We start from the raw sequence: 21420 nt of genomic DNA on the forward strand, positions 1-21420 counted from the left end.
CTCAAAAAAAAAATAATAATAATAATAATAATAATAGATGATGCAGCGGCATTGTCCTAACAAATAAAAAAAAAAAAATAGCGTCCGTTTCTATGTAATAAATAAATAATGGACTACTGATGTTAGTAATAACTCACAACTCTTTTTCATTATATAAGTACAGTACTTATCTTAATACAAGATCATCCTCCTTAAGCCCAAAAAAAAAAAAAAAAAACCTTGTATTTAATAAAAAAAAAAAAGAAAAAACGCTGGCTTCTGCAGCGGAAACATCGACTCATGGCGTTACAAACAGAGGCCACTTTCTCCCTCCAACGTTGAGAGTTCCCACGCGCACACAACGCACTCTCTCTCTCTCATTATTATTCTCATTATTATTATTATTATATCCTCTCTCTTTCTTTGTGAAGAGGATAAATAGATAGTAGGACTCACGGAGAGATTTGGAAGAAAGGATTTTAGAGAGGAGATCTCAGCTGCTTCGTCTCGAGGTAAAGAATTACATTGCCAGTTTCTGGGCGATCATTTCCTTTTCGAAACCAATTCTAGGATGCGATTAGGATAAGTCATTCGACCATCCAATCATGCCATTTGAAATGAAGTTCTCAGTGTTTGTTATCTTAAAAATTGATAGGATAGAAAAAGGCATCTGGAATTGACAACTGAGGAGGGAAAGTAAACAAAAAATATCCTTTTTTTGGTAGCTTAATCTTTTAACAACAATGTTTAAAATTACATGCAGAGGTGTGTAAGTCCGGGGTTATGCACAATTTTGCATCGTTGGGTCTCAAATGATTCTCATTTTTGGAACATATCAGTTTCATCCTCATGGAGATTGATGGTGCTGTAAACAAATATTTTGCGATCGTTCGTGAGGACGAAGTATATCTTCTATGAACTATTGGCACTTATGAATTCGAACAATCTGGAAATCTATCCGGCTGCAAATGTTTTCATGTTTTTGTAATTTTGAAGTTACAGATATGACGAAACCTGGGAATTTTTCCCGCAGAAGGTAATTTTTTTCTTCCTAATCAGATTTAGTATTCTTCGATGCCGAAGCTGCTTATATATATGTTAAGTGATTTTCTGCATCTGAAGAACAACACTATGCTACTTATGCTGTGCACTGCAGTGGATTGTTCGGTTCAAGTGAGAACACGACGCTAATTGTGTTCGCAAGTATTGGAATGACAGTTGGATACATCTTGGCGATTTCTAATCATGCGATTAACACGACGGAGGTATAATTTCTGGTATTTTGTCCATAGCAGTTATTTAAAACTTTATTGCACACTACTATACTAAAGGGTAAATTCCTTTTCTGATTCTTATGAAGGTTTATGTTTCCACAAATTCTCGAGGCGCGGGAAGACTTCCACCAGGTATTGTTGTGTCTGAATCAGATTTTTATCTCCGCAGGTTATGGGGCGATCCGGAAGAGGTTCGTTTTTAACTGCTTTATTCTATTACGAGACTCATATCACTGTCGATGCCATACTAAAGCCATACCAGCCTCATATTTTCTTTTGCAGCCTCTTAATCATAAATCATCCATGCAGTTAAATTAGGATATTTTGCTTCAAGAATGAAATCAAGTAAAGATAGAGAGAGACGGTTATTAGAGTTTTATATATTAGAAATTCATCAACAACAACTTAATTACTGGCTTTCTCTGGTTAAGTTTTGAAGGTGTATTCACTTGAAATTCATATGCAATTTTGCTCTTATTTCAAACAAACTTTAAGTTATTGATTTTGTACTCGGCGCACTAGAATTGTTAAAAGATCACTTTCGCAGCTGTTTCATCAGGTACCCTTATCATGATAAAGATATGTGTCGAATTAGTGTGATCTTCTCTGTCTGTGATTTTATTTTTTTTAGGGAATGATATAGCTACGAGTGGCTAGAAAAGTTATCACATTGTTCAATAATAGATATGTTGTCTTTGCCAGTACAACCCTGAATTTTTTTTTTGAGAATAAGATAGCAAGTACAACCCTGAATTGGTTGACAATTTCTTTATCGAAAGCATAAGTTGAATACATATAATTCTTAACAGTAATGTTAGTTTATTTACTGGCTTTTTTTTCCTTTTCTGTTTCTTTTTTCTTTGTATGATGTGCGCAGGACCTTCTTGTTGAGAAGTATCTTGCAACATTTGCTGTCGGATATGATCAAAAAGCTAATGTTGATGCAATAGTCAAAAAAGTGAGTTTATTGAGTATTTTAGAGTTTAGGATCCCAAACTTGAACAGTAATTTGAAATCACTGGTGTTTTCTTCTTTTTTTCTTTTTTTTGTTGAGAAAAATAACCGGTATTTTCCTTTTTGACATTTGCATGCCTATATATAAACATTTAATCATATGGTTGGATACGTCGTGAGTAGGCGGGTGTAGCAGAAATATGCTAGCATATTTGGTATCTTTGTTTTATCTAGTAAATAAACGAAAATTCAATATACCGATTAACTATTTTCTTTCCGAGTTATGTTAAGTTCTTAAAATGAAGTGTCGCCGAATGATTTTTCACATAGACAGTGGCATTTGGTTTTTGACATTGTTTATGCAGTTCTCTGAAAACTTCACAATTGTATTGTTCCATTATGATGGCCGGGCTAGCGAATGGGAAGAATTTGAGTGGTCGAAGCGAGCTATCCATGTCAGCGCCCGGAAGCAAACCAAATGGTGAGAAATATGCAACTCCATTTGATAAATGAGCAAGTGATAGCTACAGCTGTGGCCTCTGAGTGTGTACTTTCTTATTTAAGGTGGTATGCCAAACGATTCCTTCATCCGGACATTGTGGCTCCGTATGAGTACATATTTATCTGGGATGAAGATTTAGGAGTGGAGCATTTTGATGCAGAAGAGTAAGTGCCGAGCGAAAAGCAGTTTCACTTAGTTTGATGAAACCTGTAAAGTTTCTCTAAGTCAGAATTGCTCTTCTATTTAAAACCCAGGTACATTAAACTTGTAAAGAAGCATGGATTGGAGATCTCACAACCTGCTTTGGATCCCCAAGGCAGAGTCTTCACATGGCCAATAACACTAAGAAGAGACAACGGAGAAGTTCATAAGCGAGTCCTAGAAGATTTCATTTTCCCTCCGATGTAATATATGATACTTTTCATTATTGCCTTTCTAATCGATTTTCTTATTTTTTTTCTTGGTCATTAGTTTTACTAGTTGAAAACTTCTATTGATGGAACCAAAAGAAAAGATTATTTGATTGACAGGTTTCTTCCATACAGGGAAATTTGGAAGCCAGAAGGGTGCGCTGACCCGCTTTTACCGCCATGTGCTGCGTAAGTACGAGCCCATAATTATGTTTGCTATTTCTTTTTTCCTTTCGTTTATTTGACATTTATGTAATGTGTACAATACCTTAACTACAGATTTGTCGAGATAATGGCACCCGTGTTCTCCCGCGCTGCATGGCGCTGTGTATGGCATATGATTCAGGTGGAGTATATCAGATACGCACTTGTTAGTCGTTTTATTGCCTTACTTGGAAATCGGCAAAATGTCATGTTCTTGTTGTGCAGAATGACTTGGTTCATGGATGGGGCCTTGATTTTGCGTTTAGAAAATGCGTGGAGGTACTCCCAAGCATGTGTACCTAATTTCTTTGTTCGGATATCAGACTTTGTACATGTGTCTTTGGCATTGTTTCCTTTTTACTCACTCATATTCTTAGAAGTCAAAAGAACTTACGGAATGGTCAATTTGATTTTTGTTATAATCCATTTGCTCGCAAAAAAAGTCTTTATTGATAATTTTTATGTCTTGGGGTGGAGAGTTTGGGGGATTTCAAACTTTTAAGTATTTCTAATGAGTTATGGTTCTCTGATAAACGTGTTTTTTTTTTTATCTGATTTTGGAATAGCCGGCTCACGAGAAAATCGGTGTTGTAGATGCTCAGTGGATTGTTCATCAAGCAGTTCCTTCACTAGGGAACCAGGTACCAAAATAGAAACACGAAAATTCCTTCAAGACATTCTCCCTAAACAGCTTGATTAATCTTTTTTTCTCTTCTATTACTGTAGGTCGAGCCCGACGAAGACAAAGCACCATTGGAAAGGGTAGGTCAATTTACTTCATCTCCCAAGTGTTTTAGCCATATAAAGTGTATGGTTTTGGTTTTGGTTTTGGTTTTGGTTTTAACAAGCTTCACATTATGCTTATATTTTGAGTGCTGTTTTTTGGGTAATTACCAACAGGTAAGGGAGAGGAGCAGGAAAGAATGGGACCTGCTTGAGAAGAGGCTGGCACACGCAGAGAAGATGTACTGCTGGAGAAAAAGGATCGCTCCCCAATTTTTAGTTTAACATTCACTTAAGCAAGTGTAACAAATCAGATAACTATTGCTTAGTTCATTTTTTTGGGTTTTTTTTTTTTGTTTTTTATGTTTTCTCTCGTCTTTCTTCGGAAGCCCTAACTGCTTCCACCCTGTATCGCTTAGTTCATTTTTACTTAATGAATGAAGCGGGTAGCTTGCTATCTTTTCTCAAAAAAAAAAAAAAAACAAAATCAGATAATATAGATTCCATTTTCTTTTTATATAGAGCGTTACTTGGCATTCAAATTGAAGGCAATGAAATTTAATGATCTTGGCAAGTGCAGTGAACATTTTGTCACGTTTTTGGATACTAAATTTTTGTATCCAAAATATATATATATATATATATATATATATATATATATATATATATATATTTGTGAGGCCTCTTTTGACATGTGATAAATTCTAACTATTATTGTACATAGACTTATAAATGTTTTTCGATATGACACTCATAATTTGACTATTTATTTGGCATGTGATAGATTTTACTAGTATGTGAATTGAATAAAATATAGTCGTATGAAAATAAAAAAAAAAAAAAGATAAAAATAAGAGTGGGTCAGTTTTCTCACAATTACAAAGAAGACTTTTTTTATGAAATAGGGCTTAAGTTGTACTGCAATCATCGTAGCCTCAGGGTTGGTAATTTTGCGGACCAAAGTGCAGTTTATATATTTTTTTTTAAATGAACAACAAAAAGATAACTCCATTCACGCACGCGGCACCTGACCCAAAAAAAAGAAAAAGAAAAAGAAAAATCTTTCATCACGTGCGCTGCACGTGATTACCGTATGGGTTCCTTGCATGTTACAAAAGCAAGAGAGGCGGTTTAGTTTCTCTCTCTCTCTCTCTCTCTTCCGCGCGAGGGTCGGTTCGCCCCGGCAACGAAAACCTAGCCCCTCGCTTGCGGCGGCAAAACCCTAAAGCGAATCCTTGCTTCCTCGAGAAAAGCCGAGATGAATCCTTACGACCTCAGATACGCCGATCCCTATTCCTACAGAGAGCGACGAAGGTAACGAAATTTTCTCTTACTGCAACAAAATTATCCATCCTCTCCTCCTCTTTTTTTTGTTTTTTGTTTTCTTCTTCTTCTTCTTCTTCTTCTTCTTGATAATTATTATTATTGTTGTTGTTGTTGATTGCAGTGATTTTATGCCGCCATCGAATGGGCAGATGATGCACCCATTCTCCGTCCCGATTGGCGGCGGCGNCCTTTCCCACATTCCTTCCCGAGGCAACCTCGGTTCCCGCGGCGGCCGCGGAGGGAGGGGATTCGATGCCGGGAGAGCCGGTGGAGGACGAGGAGGAGGTGGTGGTGGTGGTGGTGGTGGTGGTAGAAGTGGAGGTGCCCGGCGACCGGATTTGAAGCGCGGCAGCGGAAGGGGCCAAGAAGTCGCCGGCCGTGGAGGCGGAAGGGGAAGGGGATCCGATGGTGGGCGTGGCAGAGGACGATCAGGCGGCAGCGGCGGCGGCGGCGGTGGTAGGGGTTTTGGGAAGCCGAGAAATAGTCTCGACAACATGACCCTTCCGAAACAGAATTTCCGCGATCTGATCCCCTTCAAGAAGGATTTTTACGTAGAGAGCCCTTCGGTGCAGGCGATGTCTGAGCAAGAGGCTGTGCTGTATCGTATGCGACGGGAAATCACGGTGGAAGGCCGCGACGTGCCAAAGCCTCTCAGATTTTTTCATGAGGCTAACTTCCCAGGTTGGTCTATAACTGATTGCCAATTTAGACTAGTTAGAAGTCCACTTGATTGAATTAGTTTGCTAAACTGGGTTCCATTAATTTGCTATGTCTTCTGTGTTTTCTGAACAGATTATTGTATGCAAGTGATAGCTAAATGTGGTTTTATCGAACCAACACCTATTCAAGCTCAAGGTTGGCCAATGGCTTTAAAGGGCAGAGATTTGGTTGGTATTGCGGAAACCGGTTCTGGGAAGACGCTGGCTTATTTGCTTCCATCATTGGTGCATGTCAATGCACAGCCTCGCCTGGGTATTTACTAAACCAGTGTTCGATATCCCGTACTTTTGTTTCTCTAATCTTCTCTGGTTATTGGTATCATATTTGGTATCATATTTAACATCATTTTGATCCTATTTATTGCAGCGCAAGGTGATGGTCCAATTGTCTTGGTTCTAGCACCTACACGAGAACTAGCTGTTCAGATACAAGAAGAAGCTGGTAAATTTGGGTCACATTCAATTGCCAGGAGTACATGTATATATGGTGGAGCACCGAAAGGACCGCAGATACGTGATCTTAAAAAAGGTCTGAGATTGAATTTCTTGTTAACAGTTTTTTATGTCATTCTTGTGGGTTTCATTTTATGATGGATTTTAATGTTTTCTCTTCTTTGTAGGAGTTGAAATTGTGATAGCAACACCAGGCCGACTAATTGATATGTTGGAAGCTGGGCATACAAACCTGCGAAGAGTGACGTACCTTGTATTGGACGAGGCAGATCGCATGTTGGACATGGGTTTTGAGCCGCAGATTCGGAAAATTATATCTCAAGTATGATCGATGTTGTAACTCTTTATTATTTGATTTGTCGAAACAAAACCACTGCTTTGCTTTTGTGGGGAAATCAAAGGCTGAATTCTAGTGTAGGTTAATCAACTCAAAGGGAAAGATTTCGTACTTGGTATTTTTAAATTGAACGTCTGATGAATCGTAGTGGATGCTCTTTCAGTTTCAGATAAAAATCAGTAGTTTTGGGTAGTCTTGGTTATAACCAAGGACTTTTGGTCTAAACTTGTTGAAACACTTTTTTATTGTCTAGGAATGTGTGAGTTGATATTTTTCTCCTTTATGATTTTTAGCCTGTTCATCATTTTCTTTGTCCTACCAAATGCCTGAAGTTTCAAAAATTCGTGCTCCTTGAACTTCCATGTCTAAATTCACAAGCAAGCACAACTGTACACTGCATTATGGCATTTATTTTTATTTCTTCCAGTTGGATGCCTTCTTTTTTGACATAGAATCATATATTACTGTAGAACTGAAGAACATATTCAGTTAGTACAGGATAAAATAGCTAGTCAACATAGTGGTTAGAGACATTAGAGTTTTTTGTTTAATATCATTGCTGAAGGCTAATGGTTGTTAATATACACTAATTTCTGAACCAATGTATTTGTAAAGCCATCTATAAGGCGGCTGGGTATATCATGCTATTGGAGAAGATATTTGCAAGTCTATGTGATCTTCTATTTTTAATTTATTCAGTCCATTAAATGTAAATATCTATGGTCTATACTACTATTGACATGAATATTGAAGAAAATTCCCTTAGTTGTTCATATATGTCATGCTTACATTATGTTGGTGAGTATTTAATATATTCTTTGTTTGTGTTCGAAACATTTTCTAAGAATTTGCATCTAAGTTTGTTTTTGTTCTTTATTCTTGTTTCATTTTATTCCGTTTGTTTATGAATTTTTTCATCAAATCATGCCTGAGTGAAGATGGTTCTCGTAATTGCAGATTCGACCTGACAGACAAACATTGTATTGGAGTGCCACATGGCCAAGAGAAGTGGAGGCTTTGGCAAGACAGTTTTTGCATAATCCCTATAAAGTATGCGCGTACCATCTCAATTCTGGGAACAAATGTAGTTGTTGCGTGAATGGTACCCTTTGGAATAGCATTAGTAATACTTTGACATGAACTACTTTGTAGGTAATAATAGGATCCCCTGATCTTAAAGCCAATCAATCGATAAACCAAATTATCGAAGTCATTCCTCAGCATGAAAAATACCCCAGGTACATTCAATTCATTTTTTAAAATTATACATAACAGGACATGCAATTTAACTAACTTTTTCCCTCCCTTTGTAGACTGGTAAAACTGTTGGGCGAATTGATGGATGGGAGCCGAATCTTAATATTTATTGAGACCAAAAAAGGATGCGATCAGGTTACTCGGCAGCTCAGGATGGACGGATGGCCCGCATTATCTATTCATGGCGATAAAGCCCAAGCTGAGAGAGACTGGGTTCTTGGAGAGTTCAGAAGTGGGAATAGTCCTATAATGACTGCTACTGATGTAGCTGCACGCGGTCTTGGTAGGACCATTTTGTTTAAGGCCTCTTAGAATATACCTTAGCTTAGTTCAACCTCTCAAGGATGGTGAGTCGGTGGGCTGCCAGTTTCCGAATTAGGGACTGAACTTGTGGGTTGGTGTGTTACAAGGTGCCAATCGTGTCAAAGGTAGCAATATTTGCTTATACTATTAGTTTACCTTCTCTGACAGTAATGGCAGTGGTACTAGGTGCTTCCTTTTTTCTTTTTCTTCAAATAGAAAACGGCTCCCCCCTTTTATCTGTTCCATGTTTAGATGGTAAATATTTATCTTGTTTTTTTTTTAAGTTGCCTTTTGAGAGTCCTATGCTATACATAATTTTATGTAAGTGATATCAATCTGTGTTAGAAGCCCCATGGTAGGACAAACTTAGTTGTCTGTCTAGGTAAACTTATTTTTCTAGTTTGCGAGGATTATACACCAGATCACTTTACTCAAATGGATTCTTTTGGCTCGAACTAATGATGCATGGATGCTACATCAAGTGTCACTGAGCAATCTGCATAAATAATGTTACCTCTGCACTTGTAGATATCATTTTAATATAATCTAACTGCAGTATGGTTCTTCATTGACCTATATTGACAGCATGTGTATTTTACTTTTTAGTCATTTTCTTTTCCTTTTCTTACACTCATCTGGGTATTGTTAGTTAGAACCTACTTTTATCCAACAAGTTTTAGGAGTCTGTTTCTATACTCTGCCTATTTTACTGGTATCACTGCCAACAGGTTTATACATGATTGAGAAGTTCTCTTTATTTCTTTCACCACCGTTTAGTTTATTTGTCCACCTCTTATTTGGCACCTTAGTATTGCAGCCTATGTTAAGTGGCATGAAGTGTGGTGTACTAATTGATTATTATTGCGAAAGCAAAATTTTCATATTTTTATTTTGACATGGTGATCAAGTCATAAGGAGGGCATAGGGTTTCTATTATGATACCTTGGACTGCGTATCTCATGAAGTGCCACATGGTTATTTAACATGGCTGACAATGTTATCACCACTCATCCACAGACATAAAGCTCATTTCAGTTCGTACAGCCCAGTCGACTCTCTATAGTGAATGATCCTTGTTTGGATGTTTGTTGTAATACCTTTATGCTAGAGCAGGATAGCATAGTGATAATAGAGATGCTAAGGGTTAGGCAGATTAGGGCAGTTCCGTGAGTTCTGATTCATGTTTGGTTTGACGCAATTAAGAAGGGATTTGATTTTCAGTGCAAGTCAGAACTTCCGTCGTTTGTTTTGGTGAAAGTAGGAAAAGTAATGAAGAAATTATAGCTTCATCTAACCCTTAATTTGGGGTGGGGGGGTTAATGACATCCTCCCTAGCTGGACAGAAATTAGGGAAAGTGGAAACTAATAGGAAAAACCCATAGCAGCTGCCCCATTTTCAAAAAGTATTGAAATTCGGTGACTTGTGTTGGAACAAATGATGGAAGTGATTGAAAGTCGGTTTCAGTGTAACCTAGTTTGGGTAAAACAAACAACCATGCAGAGATTATGTTCAGGGAGCTCAACTTACAACGATGCGCTTGACTTCTAAATTGCAATTTCTTCAAACCAAACGTGCTAGGAAAGAACTGTCGAAAAGGAAATTACCCATTATTATTTGAATCCACGCTAGTAATGATTGGTTTTCTTTTCATGTTACAGACGTGAAGGATATAAAGTGCGTGATCAATTATGATTTCCCAACATGCCTCGAAGATTATGTACACAGGATTGGGCGAACAGGTCGTGCCGGAGCCAAAGGCACTGCCTTTACCTTTTTCACTCAATCAAATGCAAAGTTCGCTAGGGATCTTATAAAGATCCTGCAGGAAGCTGGCCAGAATGTCACTTCTACATTAGCATCCATGGCCAAGTCGGCGAGTAGCATTGGTGGAGGTATTAAGTTTTATATATGGATTGGTGAAAAAGTATTAGACCTTACCTTGAATCGTACTGCTTTTTGAAATGGTTGCCTGTAGTTTTAAAGATTTTGAAGTAACCTTACATTCCTTTTCATTTGCTGAAAATTTCTCGGAAAATTTTGTCAAATTCTGCTAGAATTTAGTGGTTTGTATTAAAACATCAATAGCAGAATATTCTACTTGCAAGATGTTCTGTCAAAAAGTCAGAAATGCTATTTAGTTCTAGTTGGGACATTCTAATTCAAAGTTCTTATGAGATAAGGTAGTTAATCCAAATTTGTCAAGTTCAGGTACCTGTTTCAGATTGCAGCATAGTTTAGGTAAGGTCAATGTATTTTTAACTAACAAATTTTTCCCTTTTACATACAGTTATGTTGGTCAGTTTTGTACTTTTTTACCTCTTTTTTTTTTTTGATTATTAGGCCCTGGAGGGGACTTCCGGTCAAGGGGGGGACGAGGTTACGGTAATCGAGCTCTGATGTCTGGACCTAACTCCATGCCACTGGGAGGGAGAGGGAGAAGGCCATGATGGACACTTTTCATACAAAAGATCAATGCTTATCCTTTTGTTTCCATCGTTTGCTTCACACTGGTTGCAGTAAAGTTCACCTACACGTCAGCGGATGCTATTCCACACGTCCTGGCGAAATGGAAGGCTCTGCTACGAGAACTACAACTACGACCCATTTATAAGGCTATCTTGCAGTTCTTTAGATATGAGTTACCATTCATTTGGCATATACATTATGTGTTACACTTGTGTTTTTGTTAGTTTGTGAGAACAACTGCTTAACATATATGGATATAGAGACAAACTGACTACAAAGCCATTGATTGCAGTTTCTTGCTATTGTGAAATTTGTTTGCTCTTGCTCGGTTTAAATTTCCTTGGTGCAAGTGTTGTAATTATCTCTATGAGAAATTGGAACCTGAAAGCCTCTCTACCCTCTTGCCTAGCATGTGAAGATTTACCTATGTAGAAAGGCTCATTCATTCGGATCGACACGAGGGTCCCATTCCATCGCATTGCTAGTTTGAGCAACATTTCCATCGGAGGCGGCTCAGCAGGCGGGTCTCACCATGAATTTCATCTAGTCCGTAGAACTGTGCAGAACCTGGATTGCACCAATCATCAGTTTTATGAACTAGTCGCGCTTAAAAGGTATATCTGTGTTTTTCAATGCAGTTGATGTGTTGCTGTGATGGGGTCTGTCTACGCTTTTGAATGCAGCTAGTATGTCACTGCAAAGTGATGATGCTGGTTCGGGTCGGAACATGGATCAGGATTGAGCTCGCTCAATTGCATAGGTCGGTGAACAAAGTGGACACGAGGCAAGTCCAACTTGTCTGTTGGTCGCTCTACTCAGCTCACAACATGGAAAAAAAAAATAGAAGCTTAAAAGTCTTAAAATTTTTAATCCATTTATTAGTTTGTGTATTGATGAAGGAACGGGTCTTAGGCTTTGTTTGTATGCTTCAGCATCTTAGGTTGGGGAATGAAATAAATTATTTTATAGATGAAATATTCTATCAAACTCGAAGACAGGGTCTTATACACGGGTACAACTTATACCTCTCGAACCCGAATCCGAACCCGATAGTACGGGCTGAAACGTGCTATCCCCAATAACCGCGACAGTTTGCCACGGTAATCAGAAAAAACACAAAACCGAGCTCTTCTTCCTCCTAACCCCACCAACCAAATATACCAAACACCTTCGCCTCTGTGGAGAAGGAGAAGAAGAAGGATAGTTGTGATATGGGCTCCCCCTCCTTCTTGCCGTGGCCGTTCTCAAAGCGACGAGACCGAAGAGGAGGAGGGGGCTCAAAGGATGGGAAGGCGAAACACGGAATCCGAGAAAAGGACGAAGAAGAAGAAGAAGCGGAGTTTGGGGTGACGGATCAGCTGCTCGAATTCGTCACGACCTTCACCGTCGACACCTTCAAATCCTTCCCTCTCCGTGATCCTCTTCTTCTTCTTCTTCAATCTACCACCTTCACCATCTCTTCTTCTTCTTCTTATTATTATTATTATTATTTTTGACCTAGTTTCTCACTAGAAGATACCGTCTGCCTGCAGATGATCCGGCAGCATCGGAGCCTCTCGACGGCTCGAGTCATGTCAGGAAGGATCTCACCGACTGGCAGCAGCGCCACGCCCTTCTGCTCCTCTCCAAAGCCAAGGTCCTTCCTTTCTTCCTACGTTGATCATCGATTCTCGCCTAGTCACCGAACTTCTCACGAACTTTCATTCAGTTCACCGAACTTAAAACTTCAATCTGGCTGAATTTATCTTCGAATTCAATCTGAACACCCAGCCAGCTAAGAACTAGAAATTAGATAACCAACTACAAACCCTAACAAGAAATCTAATCATGCCCCAAGTTGATTCTGAAGTTGCGTTCGATAAAACTAAACATTAATCGAATTTTAGACTGCTTTTATCGAATTGCCACGATTCGATTTACCGGGAGCTTGCTGTTTGATTCAAATTACTTTCTGAAGACTTGATGCAGTCTTGCAAATTTTTAGATCTGTTGCTCTCGAGCGCTACTTCCTTAAACTGTTGAGCCTACAGTGGTGATGCTGTGCCCTATGCATACATTAATAAATCTATTTTATCAATAAAGCCGCCACTGCATACTCATAGCGTCCCTTTATAGAGATTGTGCATTTTGTGCTACTGCTATTTTATTGTTAATGAAGTTTTTGGATCGGCTAGATGCATTTTGTCAGTAGCAATTGCATGTCAAGTTATGCTGTTCCTGGTTCCTACCTTGCGTTGAATGACCAGCCCATTTGGATCGGCTAAATGGATTTTGTCAGTAGCAATAGCACGGCACTTTATGCTGTTGTCTAATGATCGTTCTTCAGGAAATTGCGAAGCTTCGATATGTTCTATGCCCTCGACATTTAAAGGACAACGAGTTTTGGAGAATTTACTTCCTTCTTGTCAAGAGTTACGTTGCTCCGTAAGTACTTTCTTAAATTTCTTTTTTCTTTTTCTTTTTCTTTTTTTTGAGTTTAGGCCCTGTTTTTATATAAAAAAGGGGGTTGATTGCACCTTGTTCCCTAACCTCTATCCGATTCATCACTTCAGTCCTCAACGTTTTAATTTTTGCATTTAAAAAGTACATTGCTTTAAAAAGTAAATCAATTTATGCCTACAGTTTAATCAAAAAAGAAGTATAACCCATCGTGGTTAGGTATGCTAATGTCTTTCCTAGGAAGCAAGGAAGGAAAAGTGGAGAGAGTGTTTTGTCGACATCTCTTGCCCTTCCATTCTTTCTTTTTCTCTTTCTTTCATGTCAAACGTTCTAAGTATAGGTATTGATAACAAGTAGATTACTCAATACCACACTATGCACTTGGTTGATCATATTTCAGATCATCGATTACAGCCTTTGCGAGAGTAAATAGGTTTTAACGCAGTTAAGATTGCATTCCCAGTAGACCAAATGTTCTTGGATTAACAGCTAGTAACTCTGCACATATCTCATAGTTCATGCGAGTCGAAGGATATACTAATGCATTGAATCCAACACCTTGTGTGCATCAGAGGGCTTTATGAGAATAACAGCAAGGAGGAAGAAGAATTGACAATTTCAACTGTTGATAATTGGCGATTTTAACGTCCAATAAGAGGAGGGACTTCCATGCATATTATGCATTCTATGAGGCCAATATAATGGTCGCTCCTTAGGTTCATGTAACTAAGAGGCTAAGGGAAGGAGAGATGTTATCTTTCCTTGTAGGTTTTTGCCCTTTTTTTTCATGGCATATTGTACACAAGGGCCAAATAGAACATAATTTTGATTCCGGAAGCTTAGAAATGTCCCATTAAATTTGATTACTGAAACACATATGGTAATAAGAAATGTGTGTCCTACGCCACTAAACTAACTCTAGCAGCTCACATGCTATTGAAAAAGTTGAAAGTGTTATTTCATGATTATTTTGCTAGGTATGAGATAAATGCGATAAAGAAAGCGAAGATCAAGATGATGGAGATGGAGAATGGCAGAACAAAGAAGACTACTTCCATTGAGGTAGAGATGGCAGAATCAAGAAGTGGCAGAGACTCTTCCCTTTCATTGTCGTCCGAGTCAAAACTTGACATGGATGCTGACTAAAAACGTTGTGATAAAGGAACAGGTATTCCATCTAGTAGTCACCTCCCTTGAATCTTTGTATCTGAACATGCCATTGGCTGGATTTCTTGATGACTATATGATAAACTGAATAGCTTGCTCTTTTGTCTTCCCAGATTAGCGAGTGAAGTTGACTGAGAACGACATCAGAACTTACTTGTATCAATTTCTTAGTGCGGAGACCAAATTGGTGGTATTCAAGCATTGAGCTTCCCGTCACCTGCTGATTTTACATCTCTGAGTCACTGGCTAATCACAAAAAGCTTCCAATCCAGGAGCTACTATATTGCTTGTTGATGCTTGACCTACTTGTTTGCATGACATGAAGTGCCTTATTGTTTGCAGCTGAATTTTAAGAAACTTCCATGCATGTGTCCATGTCCCAATTACCCCTGCACATATAAACTGCATCAATTTCCTCCCTGTATTTCACCTGTCTCTCAAATAGGTACAAAATTTTGAAAAATTGTGAGTTGGAGTGGGCATTGAAATGGCCTGTCATGTCACATTATCCTACATATGGACATCTTAATATCAACTAATGTAATAAACCCAAAACAACTTATTTTCATGATGTTGCTTCATTCAATTTTAACAATCATCTCAATTTTTTGGGTCGATTTGCGACAGTGGATTATGCCAGGGGTATGTATTCTTTGTAATTTAGCCTTAATTTGAATAAGAAACTAGCAAAAAGACCAGGTGCCCCTATGGTGGTATGTATTGTTTGTAAGAGAAATCCCATATCCAATTTGTTGTTGGATGAGGTTTTAGATTGTCTGTTTAGTATCCTTTATTAGCATGATGAGCAGATGCAGAGTTTTTCTTCTTTTTTTGTTTTTTGAACAAAAGTTATCTGTGATCTAAAATAATGTAATGTAAAATTTGGTCTCGTGTAGAACTTTTGTGAAGTTATAGTCAATCCTAAATTTATAATTTTCTGTTTAAAATTTCTAATTTCTTGATTCTTTGGAAACATATGTAGGCAACGTCACAAAAATCCCCCGAATCCGAGCTGATGAAATTAAAAATTTTATTATATGGCTATAAATTTAATTATTTTGATTTTTTTTCCAGCTTATAGAACTTGGGATTTTGTACTGTTAAAGGCTGATGAACAATAAAACTGTCAAAATCTAACAAAATTTCCACTTACTCTAATATGCAAGTCAAATTCAAACATGGGTAAACTTCAAATACCATTTATGCGGTTTCACACTTTTTCACTTTAATACCATATGATTTAAAGTGTATTACTTTAATATCCCGTGGAGGTTTTTTTTTCGTCGGCGCTTCTATCAACTCTTTTTAAATCATATACAAAAAACTTTAAATATCCCACCTATAGTTTATCGGATATTCACTTTAGTCTTCTGTGATTCATCGATTTTAACTTTAATATCTTGTGGTTTTAATTTTGTCACTGATTTAACGAAAAAATTAACGAAGAAAATAATAGAAGAAGAAAAATAAAACTATAGGGTAAAAAATGATGTATTTTTAACCACATTGTATTAAAGCGAGAAAGCACGAATGATATTGGAAGTTTTCCTTTAGAGATTACATTGGGGCCGCACTTAGCATGTAGGAGTGGACAATTTATCGCCCATGCGCGAACAAAAGAAACTATATGCCCAAAAAAATTGTAACAGAGTCATCGAATCGCAACACTAATCAGACTAAATTTAGAATTCTTCGCCTATATCGGTTGTCATGTTACACAGGAAAACAAATTTCAAATTTCAAAAAAAAAAAAAAAAAAAGAGTTCAACTATCCGATAATGGAATTATTACTTTGTTTGCACTGTGACTTAACTGAGTAACAACGCATACATTCACAAGATAGTCCACCAAATATGGACCTTGATCAACCCTACACAAAGGTCACGTTTCATAAGAATCATAATAACGATGAGCATGAAACCAGAAGTAAAGAAACAAATTGTTTGTGAGACTACCAATCAGACAGCAACAATAGAAGCAATCATTTAGTCAGAACTATCTGCACAGAGATCACCGAACAAACTATGTCGAAGAAAAGTTGCAAAGTCTCTACAAAATATACGAACGAAATAATAATAGAAAACGCACGTCTGAACCGACCAAACTATGTCGAAGAAAAGTTGCAAAGTCTCTACAAAATATACGAACAAAATAATAATAGAAAACGCACGTCTGAACGAAATCACAATAATGATCAAGAAAGACAAACCTTTCAATCGAAAAGAACTCGGCAGATTGAAATTGCGTTTCCTTTTAGGTCTATGATGCGGCCACAACAGTAGGAACAAAACCTCCCCAGGCTTCAGCACAATAATTAATGACTAGTTACACATAATTGCAAAAAGACAAAAAAAATGAGAGATAACAGTTCTCTCTTTGTTTCTCTTCTAACTTAGCATGAATACCTTTTAATTTACTGCAGCCATGTGATCTCCTAATTCACTGGTACCAGGCTTTTCTAGTGCTTGTACTCTCACCTGGAATCTTTACATGTTGGCGATCATCTGAGCTACGGTCATCACAGCACATTTAAGCCCTTATCACAATCGAGAGACAACAGTATGAAACCAAAGCTGATTTGAACTTATTTCCACAATTCGTTCTAGAATGTGCATAATTGCTCCCCATGTCCTATTTCCGATGACCAGAACATTTTTTCCACCAGCACCCATCTTTAGAAGAAGCAATTTCAAAATATCCGAACTTTTTCCTCCGGAACGATGCAACATCACAAGCATTCAAAAAAGGATGTTATTTGGTCCTGTGTGTGACGTTAGATGGTGCTCAGCGCAGGTGTTACTTCACACCTCGGACAGCATCCTTACCCCTCTCCAGGCTCTGCCGCATAGGACAGGTCCAAAATAGTGCCACCAATTAGTATATCCTTTTGTGAGCATAAGTGTTTTGTTATTGATCATTGATCTTCTGCTTAAAATCTGCCATCATGTACCTCCTGAACAATACAAGAATTCGATTAGTTCTTTTCCTTTCTTTTTTTTCTTTTAATCCAGCTTCAGTACTATCAAAGTTTAGCAAATCACAGTAAAGATTGGCAAAATGAAAAAGGATAACAGAACAGATTAGCTTCCATGAGGTGGTGAAGTCTCGTAAGTGCTATAAGGTGATTTTCTGTCAATCCGCAAAACCAAGGATATGTGATTTAATCGAATAATCAGTACTTGTATTTCTCATTTTCCAGTACAATGCTTCGTTGTTGATGAGGATGACGACAACGAAAACAAAAGTGATATTCTCATCTCATTCCAAAGATGATGTCTCATCCCCAAAGGAGAAAAATGAAAATCGGCGCCCCAAGAGCTTCTCTCTTACCATCAATCTAAAGGATCTTGTCAAGCCCATCACCATCATCTGGCCAGCTGCTTATGTTCCTTTTACAGATCAGATAATTTGATTAGTGTGGCCTGAAACTGATTAGTGAATGCTCTCCACAGAAAGAACTTTTTTTTTTTCAAAATTAGCAACTGCATAAATGCCGTCTTTTGAAAAGCTCTGCACCTGGTGATTGGGAATTTCTTTACATGTCCACTAAAGTATAAAATATTAGATAGCAAAATTTTTCCAGGATCCTTTCTTTTTCTTGTGCATGTCCATGACAGTAAAACTTCAATAGTATATGAATCTTTATCATCTGAACATGCAAAACTATAAGACATGCAGTACAAATGTCCACATTAAGATTTGGTCGCAACACTCAAAACTTTGAATCATCAGTACAAGATATTAATGTCAGATATCTATACTATAGTGAGAAAACTAATATAGCTCGAACAAGCCAATTCTGTGTGAGGAGAACCTTCATTTCATCTATGGTTTTCTTCCCCAAAAAAAAAAGAAAAAAAATCACAGGATGAGTTATAATATAAGAATATTGGATTTACTTCCACTAGCACAATACATTATGATAAATGACGATCTATTTACACCATTTTAATGCCAAACAAACATCCAATTTAATCGACCTAGAATAACAGCTAAAGAAACGAAGCTTATTTACAAGTGACGGAAACAACCAAAATTACCATTTCCAATAAGATTGGACCATCATATTTTCCTTATTGCAAGCATCATTATCCATGCGCACGGGACACCTGTGTCCCTCCATAGCAGATAAATTCAGAAGCCCATCCAAGGATTCATTTTGCGTGGTATAACAAAGAAGAGAGTACCAGTAAAGGGAGAACTCACACGGCATCAGGCCCTATAGGGATACGGGGATGCACTCCAGCGCGGAAAAGCTCGAGCTGGTAAATGGCTTTTGGAATCAGCTCTTTCAAAGAAGGGCTCTGTGCCACCGCGGAACAGCTGACCGATTCGAGAGTCCCCAGTGCTTTGGCGCGCTCTAGAGCTTCATTGCTGGGCACATCCAGCGCGAGATAACACAGCAAAACCAGCCCTGGCAATTGGGTCTTCTCGCCCGGCCGCAACAACCTCATCAACGGCGGCACGCATCCAAACTCAATGATAGCCTTGCAATGCTCCACATGGAGAAAATTCTCAGGGCCAGCAAACTTGCCCAGCGCGACGGCCGCCGCTGCGGCGACGTCGGGGTTCCAATGACCGAGCTGTTCCACCAGCGGCTTCATGACCCGAGCCTCGCGAGCAGGGAAAGTGCGAGCCAGAGACCCGATAGCCCTCACGGCCGCAATCTGGAGGGAGGCGCTGCTTCCCTTCTGCGCAACACGGAGGAGCTGCTCCACGACCGCCTTGGCGGCCGGAGAATTCAGCTTGAAGGCTGAGCGGCGGAGCTCGGCGTCGGACTCCGCCACGGCGGCGATCTCCACAACGGTCATGAGGCAGTTGTGCTGGAGCTCGCCTTTCTCCGTCTCGATCAGCTTGGCGAGGCAGAGCAGGCCTTTGGTCTCGGTGATTTTGCGGCTGTTGGAGGCGCAGCCGCGGGAGAGCATCCAGAGGGCCTCGGCGCAGGCGACCTTGAGCTGGAGCTTCACCTCGGGGCTCTCGTTCTCGCGCTCCTTGCGGTGGTGCTGGTGGTGGTAGTAGTACCCGCCCCTGCCGCTGCCGCTGCCGCTGCCGCCGGTGCCGCTGCCATTGGAGGAGGAGGAGGCGGCGGCGGGGTTGGTGGAATTTGACTCCCGATTGATTCTGACCAAGGAGTGGATGCTCGTGGCCCTCCTGGGAGGGGCGGTGGAGAGTGCGGGGTCGTCGAGGGGGACCTCGAAGGAGAGGAGGGAGACGAGGGGGCGGACGGCGTTCTCCCTGGCGAATTCCTCCTGCGCGGCGGGGTCCTGGGCGGCCATGCGGGCAGCCAGCGTGGCCAGCCGGGCCTGGAGCCTCATGGGGGAGTCCGACAGCACCTGAACGATGACGGGGACGGAGAGCTCGGCCAAGAGGGAGGAGACGAGGTCGCGGTCGGCGGCGAGGTTGGCAAGGGCGGTGGCGGCTGCGATCTGGGCGTCGAGGGAGGAGGCGTCGCGGAGGAGGGAGAGGAGCGGGGGCACGGCGCCCTCCTCGACGATGACCTTGCGGTTGCGCTGGCTGTCGAGGGCGAGCGTGGCCAGGGAGGCGGCGGCCTCGGCTCGCTTGGCGGGGCGGGAGCCCATCTGCGCGGCGGCCACGCACGACCACACCCAGGCCAGGATCGGGTCGGTGCTCGCGATGGGCGGGAGGCTAAGCCCCACGCCGACGTCGACGTCGTCGTCTTCGTCGTCGTAGTTATTGTCGCCGTCGAAGCTATTGTCGCCGCCGTCGTTACGGTTGGTGGCGGCGGCGGCGGCGGTGGTGGTGTAGATGGAGAGGAGCCAGCGGAGGTCGGCGAGGGAGGCGTCGAGGAGGGCGAGGGCGCGGCGGAAGTCGGCGGAGCCGGTGGTGGCGATGGCGGCGACAAGGCGGAGGAGGGAGGAGCGGCGGCGGCGGCAGCGGCGGGCGAGGGAGAGGCCACGGTCGAGGGATTTGGAGGCCTCGGCTGCGACGCGGCGGGCGGGGCGGGAGTAGCAAGAGTTGGAATTGGAGTTGGAGGAGGAGAGGCGGCGGATGAGGGCGCGGAGGGAGTGGGCGATGAGGTCGGCGACGCGGCCGAGTTCGGAGCACTCGGGCCTGAAGGAATCCGCGTCGGAGGCTGCCTTGCGGAGGCGCTCGGCCAGGAGGAGCGGGAGCGAGAGGTCCTCCTCCAGGCTGCGCTCCGCGTCGGGGGAGTCGGCCTCGGCCCCGGCCCCGGCCGCGTACGCTCTCATCATCATCTGCTGCATCGCGACCGCGATGGCGACGGCCCGAGGACGAACGATGCCGTCGTATGCGGGAGTAAACGACGAGGAGAGCGCTGGCTTTGCTCTGGCCTTGGCTTGGGCCGCCTGGCCTCTTGGTCGCTACTGTGCAGTCTGCAGAGCACAGGGAACGGAATGTGATGTGGGCCCCGCACGCTTGCTGCACGCTCAAGACGGACGGACGGACGAACTATTTGGGCGTTCCTTCTTACCTGGAATTGGTCCACCACCTCGTCCGTCGACCGCACAAAGATATCGACTTGCTGCTATGTTTGCCATTCTCATATAAAATTATTCTTGTTCTTTGTTTTTCTCTCTCTCTCTCTATCTATATATATATATATATATATTCTGTGCAGGAAGTTTTGTGCGCCCTTGGAATTGCACCCCATGTGCCTCCCCAGGAAAAATGAAGGGTGGAATGTTGCGTGGCTTACGGATGATGTTGTGGAGTAGGCCCAGGCAATCGCTTTATCTCTCGGACTATTGACCTCACGGACGGTGCGCACAACTGCGAATTTTCCAGCCTGAATTTCTGACGAACCGCTTCCATTTTAGACTCAAGAGAAAGAGAGCTTTCTTGAACGGAAACTCTACTGGAACGAATCAGACCCACAAATCGTGTAATCTACCATTGAGAGAGAGCCTGTAGTTTTCACCCGACAGA

At 41.0% G+C, this 21420-nt stretch overlaps 4 protein-coding genes across 5 annotated transcripts; 3 read left to right on the forward strand and 1 right to left on the reverse strand.

Moving 5' to 3' along the window:
* LOC109710668 lies at positions 240-4593 on the forward strand. Of its 2 annotated transcripts, XM_020233396.1 has the most exons (16): positions 240-491; positions 743-882; positions 976-1015; positions 1136-1244; positions 1340-1444; positions 2131-2211; positions 2573-2688; positions 2772-2873; positions 2964-3113; positions 3240-3308; positions 3399-3465; positions 3549-3602; positions 3890-3964; positions 4050-4085; positions 4224-4365; positions 4542-4593. In XM_020233396.1, exons 3-15 carry the CDS (start codon positions 984-986, stop codon positions 4329-4331), a joined length of 1104 nt encoding a protein of 367 aa, XP_020088985.1. In that variant the 5' UTR covers positions 240-491; positions 743-882; positions 976-983; the 3' UTR covers positions 4332-4365; positions 4542-4593. The 2 variants fall into 2 exon arrangements, with proteins under 2 accessions (XP_020088985.1, XP_020088984.1); XM_020233395.1 differs by having other exon boundaries at positions 743-1015; positions 3255-3308.
* Positions 5180-11243, forward strand: LOC109710619 (DEAD-box ATP-dependent RNA helicase 20-like). The gene is made up of 10 exons (XM_020233333.1): positions 5180-5360; positions 5494-6053; positions 6165-6344; positions 6459-6620; positions 6712-6866; positions 7839-7931; positions 8034-8119; positions 8195-8421; positions 10101-10334; positions 10783-11243. Exons 1-10 carry the CDS (start codon positions 5305-5307, stop codon positions 10887-10889), a joined length of 1860 nt encoding a protein of 619 aa, XP_020088922.1. The 5' UTR covers positions 5180-5304; the 3' UTR covers positions 10890-11243.
* LOC109710618 lies at positions 12004-15274 on the forward strand. Its single transcript, XM_020233332.1, has 5 exons — positions 12004-12321; positions 12441-12544; positions 13235-13332; positions 14325-14515; positions 14628-15274. The coding sequence occupies exons 1-4, from the start codon at positions 12120-12122 to the stop codon at positions 14491-14493; spliced, it is 573 nt and encodes a 190-aa protein (XP_020088921.1). The 5' UTR covers positions 12004-12119; the 3' UTR covers positions 14494-14515; positions 14628-15274.
* Positions 16725-21072, reverse strand: LOC109710617. The gene has a single exon (XM_020233331.1). The coding sequence runs from the start codon at positions 20736-20738 to the stop codon at positions 18717-18719; it is 2022 nt and encodes a 673-aa protein (XP_020088920.1). The 5' UTR covers positions 20739-21072; the 3' UTR covers positions 16725-18716.

Source organism: Ananas comosus, linkage group 5 (genome assembly GCF_001540865.1).
Source record: "Ananas comosus cultivar F153 linkage group 5, ASM154086v1, whole genome shotgun sequence".
Lineage (NCBI taxonomy): Eukaryota > Viridiplantae > Streptophyta > Magnoliopsida > Poales > Bromeliaceae > Ananas > Ananas comosus.

Bases quoted from the DNA above. Each gene is read 5' to 3' on its own strand.
- LOC109710668 (XM_020233395.1), top strand. From the start codon at position 948: ATGTTTTCATGTTTTTGTAATTTTGAAGTTACAGATATGACGAAACCT. The intron at 1,445-2,130 runs GTTCGTTTTTAA...TGATGTGCGCAG, and splicing joins TATGGGGCGATCCGGAAGAG to GACCTTCTTGTTGAGAAGTA. The intron at 3,965-4,049 runs GTACCAAAATAG...CTATTACTGTAG, and splicing joins TTCCTTCACTAGGGAACCAG to GTCGAGCCCGACGAAGACAA.
- LOC109710618 (XM_020233332.1), top strand. From the start codon at position 12,120: ATGGGCTCCCCCTCCTTCTTGCCGTGGCCGTTCTCAAAGCGACGAGAC. The intron at 12,545-13,234 runs GTCCTTCCTTTC...ATCGTTCTTCAG, and splicing joins TGCTCCTCTCCAAAGCCAAG to GAAATTGCGAAGCTTCGATA. The intron at 13,333-14,324 runs GTAAGTACTTTC...TTATTTTGCTAG, and splicing joins GTCAAGAGTTACGTTGCTCC to GTATGAGATAAATGCGATAA.
- LOC109710617 (XM_020233331.1), bottom strand. From the start codon at position 20,738: ATGCAGCAGATGATGATGAGAGCGTACGCGGCCGGGGCCGGGGCCGAG.